Source organism: Physeter macrocephalus, chromosome 2 (genome assembly GCF_002837175.3).
Source record: "Physeter macrocephalus isolate SW-GA chromosome 2, ASM283717v5, whole genome shotgun sequence".
NCBI lineage: Eukaryota > Metazoa > Chordata > Mammalia > Artiodactyla > Physeteridae > Physeter > Physeter macrocephalus.
This window is the reverse complement of record NC_041215.1, coordinates 21,264,118-21,269,985: the sequence shown is the minus strand read 5'-3', so window position 1 is coordinate 21,269,985 and position 5,868 is coordinate 21,264,118. Positions and strand designations below refer to the sequence as shown.

At 51.3% G+C, this 5,868-nt stretch overlaps 1 protein-coding gene across 1 annotated transcript in view; it reads left to right on the top strand.

The window, feature by feature from the left end:
• Nucleotides 1-5,098, top strand: part of EBI3 (Epstein-Barr virus induced 3) — a 12,001-nt gene extending 6,903 nt beyond the window's left edge. Inside the window, exons 4-7 of the mRNA XM_028495356.2 lie at nt 517-542; nt 1,097-1,169; nt 1,674-1,831; nt 3,777-5,098. Of these exons, the coding sequence (XP_028351157.2) occupies nt 517-542; nt 1,097-1,169; nt 1,674-1,831; nt 3,777-3,929 (410 nt within the window). The 3' untranslated portion in view covers nt 3,930-5,098. The remainder of the gene's footprint in view (nt 1-516; nt 543-1,096; nt 1,170-1,673; nt 1,832-3,776) is intronic.
• Nucleotides 5,099-5,868: the final 770 nt, after the last annotated feature.

Sequence of the window (5,868 nt, the reverse complement as noted above, 5' to 3'; positions counted from 1 at the left end):
ACCAGTGGCAGCCCCTCCATCCTGGTCCCCTATTCCTGCCCTCACCCTCATCTGTCCTCCTCACGGCAGCCACCAGAGGGCGCCTGTGAGCACTCAAGTCAAGTCCCATCTTGGGCGCCTGCCCTCTTGCCCACAGTCTGTCCTCCCCGCAGCAGCCACCAGAGGGTGCCTGTGAGCGCTCCAGTCGGGTCCCCCCTTGGGCTCTTGCCCTCTTTCCCACAATCTGTCCTCCCCACAGCAGCCACCAGAGGGCGCCTGTGAGCATCTGAGTCAGGTCCCACTGTTGCCCTGCCTACAGCCCTCCAGGGCTCCCACCATCTGTTCCTGTCCCCTCCCTGCCCTCCCCTCCTCCCTCTCTCCCCCTCGCTCACTCTGCTCCAGACACACGGGCCTCCTCGCTGTTCCTCCCACACACCAGGCACAGTCCTGCCCCAGGACCTTCACACGTGCTGTTCCCCCTGCCCAAAAGGCTCTTCCCCCAGGCCTCCACACTGTTCACTCCCTCACCTCCTTTAGCTCTCAACTCAGATGTCATCTCCTCAGTGAGTCCTCCCTAAGCATTTTTTTAAAAATTGCAAACCATCATACATTGCTGGTGGTTATTAGAAAGCAGACTGGCAGTCCCTCAAAGAGCTAAACATGTTACCATGTAATCCAGCAATTCCAATTCTAGGTATATATCTAAGAGAAAATGGAAAGCACGTTTGCAGAAAAACTTGCGCATGAATGTTCATAGCAGCATTATCCATAATAGGCAGAAATTAGAAACGACACAAATGCTCATTAACTGATGAATGGATACACAAAACGTGTCCATCCCCACAATGGAATATTATTCAGCCATAAAAAGGAGAGAAGCACTGACACTCACTACAACCTGGATGGACCTTGAGAACACGACGCTCAGTGAGAGAAGTCAGACACAGAAGGACACACAGGGTGTGATTCCACTGATGGGAAACGTCCAGAACAGGCAAATCCACAGACACAGAGAGTGGGTTTGTGGTTTTCAGGGGCTGGGGAGGGAGTAATGGGGGGCTGACTCCTCACGGGGATGGGGCTTCTTTTGGGGAGATGGAATGTTCCAGACCACTGACACTCACTACAACCTGGATGGACCTTGAGAACACGACGCTCAGTGAGAGGAGCCAGACACAGAAGGACACACGGTGTGTGACTCCATTGATGAGAAGTGTCCAGAACAGGCAGATCCACAGACACAGAGAGTGGGTTTGTGGTTGTCAGGGGCTGGGGAGGGAGTAATGGGGGGCTGACTCCTCACGAGGATGGGGCTTCTTTTGGGGAGATGGAATGTTCCAGATTAAATGGTGGTGATGGTTGCATGACACTGTGAATATACTAAAACCACTGAACTGTACACTTTCAAAGGGTGAATTCTCTGGTATGTGAGTTATGTCTCCAAAAACATTGCAACCCACTACCCTCCTTGCACTCCTGAGCTTTCTTCCCTCCTCTTTATGACCTTCGGATCTGCCTCGTGTCTTATCTTCTGCCCGGGGGATTGAGCTCCAAGGTGACAAGACTACTGTGTCCCCAGTATCCAGAACATCCCTGGACACTCAGCAGACACTCAATTAATATTTATTGGTTGGTTGGTTGAACGAATGAATGAATGTGCCCTCCGCTGAGCCTGCCTCCTGCTTGTCCATCAGTCAAACCGGACCCTCCAGAAGGTGTGCGCCTGAGCCCCCTCCCTGGGCAGCGGCTCTGGGTGCAATGGGAACCCCCCCGGTCCTGGCCCTTCCCAGAGATCTTCTCACTCAAGTACCGGATCCGCTACAAGCGTCATGGAGCTGCCCGCTTCCGCCAGGTGAGGAGGATGAGGTGACCGGGAGGGCGGTTCCCGGTTAGACGGAAGAGCATGTGCAAAGGTACAGTGGGGTGTGGGTCACAGCTTGGGGTGCTGGTGTGAGACATGAACGCAGCCCAGCAGTTCCAATCCTGGGCATCTACCCAAAAGAATTGAAAACAGGGCCTCGAACAATTGCTTGTACACGAATGTTCACAGCAGCACCACTCACAATGGTCAAAAGGTGCAAATAACACAAGTGCCCGTCAACGGATGATGGATAAACACAATGTGGCCCCTCAACACACGGGAACATCACTCAGCCATGATAAGGAGAGAAGCCCTGACACTCGCTACAATGTGGATGGACCCTTGAGAACACGATGCTCAGAGAGAGAAGCCAGACACAGGAGGACACACTGTGTGTGATTCCATTGGTGGGAAACATCCAGAACAGGCAAATTCACAGAGACAGAGATTGGATTAGTGGTTGTCAGGGGCTGGGGGAGGGAGAGAGGGTGACTGCTAATGGGGATGGGGCTTCTGTTTTGGGGGATGGAATGTTCTGGAACTAGATAGTGGTGATGGTTGCCCAACACTTTGAATGTACTAAATGCCACTAGATTATCCACCTTGAAATGGTTAATTTTTACGTCATGTGAATTTCACCTCAATTGAGAGCACCGGTATATTGTTTTACATTCTTAAAAAATAAAGGCAGGGTATCAGTCAGTGAGCATATGGGCGGGGCAGTTGTGTCCTGGGCAGCCTTGGATGCTGGGCTGAGGAGCTGGGTCTTTGCAGGGTTTAGGCTTTTGCAATCCTGTCCCTTAGAACCTTCCGCAACAGTAGAAATGTTCCACATCCACACCGTCCAAGACGGTAGCCTCGGGCCGTGTGAGGCTGCCAAGCTGTTGCAACCTGGTGAGGAGTCGAGGAATGGGCTTTTAAAGTGGATGTAGTATTCATTAATTTAATTTTGTAAATGCTTGCAATTTTAACATTGAGACAGAATTTACATGCCACGAAGTTCTCTGTTTTAAAGTGCACAAGCCAGTAACTTTGGTGTATTTGCAAGATTGTACAATGACTAATTAATCTAAATTTAAAACGTAAAGCATCACATCCGGCTGCCATATGGGACAGCTTGTACAGAGGAAGGAGGGACATAGTCAGACCTGAACTTGGGAAGCTGCCGGTGGTGGCTGACATGGGACATGCCAAGGATGAGAGGGACCCCGATGTTGGAGGGAGAGTGTGGAGTGGCGGGGACAGAGGGGACAGGGCGGAGAACCGGAAAGGCAGAGCTGAGAGGGTGTCTCATTGGTGCCCAGGGATTTTAATCCGTGGAGGTGCCTGAGTGAGGACATGGAGAGGTCAAGGCCATCGAAAGAAGAATTTATTACATTTCCCCAGAAAAGAGGACACATCACGCCACGCAGGGCCATGTGGGCAACTTTGGGACATCAGGAGGCTGAAGTGGGAGCCAGGGGAGAGCCCAGGCCAGAGGTGGATTGGGGTTTCCTCGGGGAAGGCTAGGCGGGGCAGGTGAACAGCTTAGGGTAAGCGAGTTTGAATAATTCCAGTGGGCTCTGGGCTGCAGGGTGGTCTCTAGTTGCTTGGCATCTGGCCCTGGGGTGATTTAGGGTAGGGTGGGGATATGGGCTGGTGTGTGACCAGTAGAGAGAGAGGGGATGGATGGGGGTGTGGACTCGGGGTGGATTGGTTTTTATATGAAAGGCATGTTCCTGGTCGACCAAGAATTGGCTGGCCAGGGAGGAGCAGGCTCTCCCTGCTCAGCATGATGTTTAAGATGTCCGAAGATATACAGGGGGCCGCAGAGGGCATGCCATTGAGGATTGACATAGGTGCCTGAGTCTTGGAGCAGCAGCCCGAACATGGGGACGGAAGGCTTGATCACATAGCTTCCTTGTTTCCACTGACCCAGACCTCCTTCTGCTTTCAGGTGGGACCAATTGAAGGCACATCCTTCACCCTCAAGGCTGTGAGGCCCCAAGCCAAGTACTGCATCCAGGTGGCTGCTCTGGACCTCACTGACTATGGGGAATCAAGCGCCTGGAGTCTCCCCGCCGTTGCCTCCGTGACCTTGGGCAAGTAGTGGGGGTTCCCTGCACCCCCGAAGAGGGGCTGTGCCCTTGACATCCACCTAAGGGTGGATGGGACCCGACTGGCCTGGGTTCACTGCTGCCGAGTTGCTGGGCAACCTTGGACAAGTGACTTTGCCTCTCTGAGCCTCAGTTTCTCAGTCTGTGAAATGGGGATGTACTCGCTGCCTCCTTTGACACAGTGCAATGTTTTGTGAACTGTGAATATGAGATTTTTAAAATTGTTTAATTAGAAAAGGATCATTGTCACTAGAATCAGGACTCTTCCATCTTTTAACAGATCCACATGAGACCCTGGGAGGAGAGGACAGACCAGGATACACACACACAGTGAATCCCCACTGCCACACACGAGGTCAGGGCTGGACCAGAGGAAGAGACGGGGCTGGGGGAGTCAGGGCAGGGGTGGTGGGTGTTCCGCCTGGGATGGAATGATGAATCCATTCAGTTCAGTTCAGTTTGGTTCACCTCAAAAGCTGCCCAGATGTGAGCCCCACTGTGGATGGACACCAATGGGACATGAGTTCATCTGGGAAGCTCTCTCTGAGGAGGGGACAACACAGCCAGGCTCTGAAGGATTTTCTCAATCCAGGAGCTTCTCTGTACATTTCACTCAGGTTGCAATTCCAAGGTCACCTCCTCCAAGAAGCCTTCCCTGACCACCTCATCTAGGGCAAGCAGAATAAAGACACCCCCCCCCAAAGATATCCATGTCCTAATCCCCAGAACCTGTGAATGTGATACCTTACACAGCACAAGGGACTTTGCAGATGTGATTAATTTAACAATCTTGAGGATCCTTAAAGATTGAGGATCTTTCATTAAATTAATGAAAATGGGGACTTCCCTTTTGGTGCAGTGGTTAAGACTCCATGCTCCCAATGCAGGGGGCCCAGGTTTGATCCCTGGTCAGGGAACTAGATCCCACATGCCTGCTGCAACTAAGAGTTCGCGTGCCACAACTAAGGAGCCAGCAAGCCGCAACTAAGGAGCCCTCCTGCCACAACTAAGACCTGGTGCAACCAAATAAATAAATATATTTTTTAAAGTTAATGAAAATGAAGTAGAGTTATATTGTATTATCCACGTGGCCCCAAGGTAATCACAAGTGACCTTATAAAAGGGAAGCAGGAGGGTCAGAGGGAGACAGAGAAGGTGATGTGACAGTGGTAGCAGAGGTCAGAGTGATCCAGGACCATGAGCCATGGAACTCTGGCAGCCTCTAGAAGCTGGAAAAGACAAGGAAATGGATTCTCTCCTGAAGCCTCTGGAAGGAACCTGCCACCCATTTTAGACTTCTGACCTCCAAAACTCTAATAAATGTGTTGTTTAAAAATATAGCTTGTGGTAATTTGTTACAGCAGCCATAGGACACTCATACATCTGAAGTAGCCCCTTCTCATCACTTTCCATATGTCTCTCTGTTTTATTATCTTCAGATCATTTACCAGGACCTGAAAGGGTTTTTGTGTGTGTTTATTGTCCCATCAGTCCCACCAGACAGACTGTGACCTCCATGAGGGCAGAAATCTTACGTCTTGCTCTCTGATGTGTCCCCAGTGACTGAGCACGTCTTTGACACAGAACAAACATTTGTAAAATGAAGGGAGGAGGCTAGGGAAGGAACGACCTCTTTAGAGGGACAACGCAGAGGCAGACAACGGGGGGGACATCTGGGAGCGAGTGTTTGTAGGAGGAGGTAGGTTTGGAGCCTGGTCTTTGAGTCTCTAACTGACTCAAGATAAACTTGGGGTGGGGGGGCGTCCAGGGTGCTTCTTTGTGGAGCTGTGTGGATCGTTAAGAACTGCCCCTGTCCTCAGGTGAGCGCCAGGGACAGGGGAACGATGTGTAGGTTCCCGGAGCCCAACACACAAGGTAAGCGCTCAACGCTGAGTTGTACATTTGCTGAATAAAAGAACAAACCACAGGGAA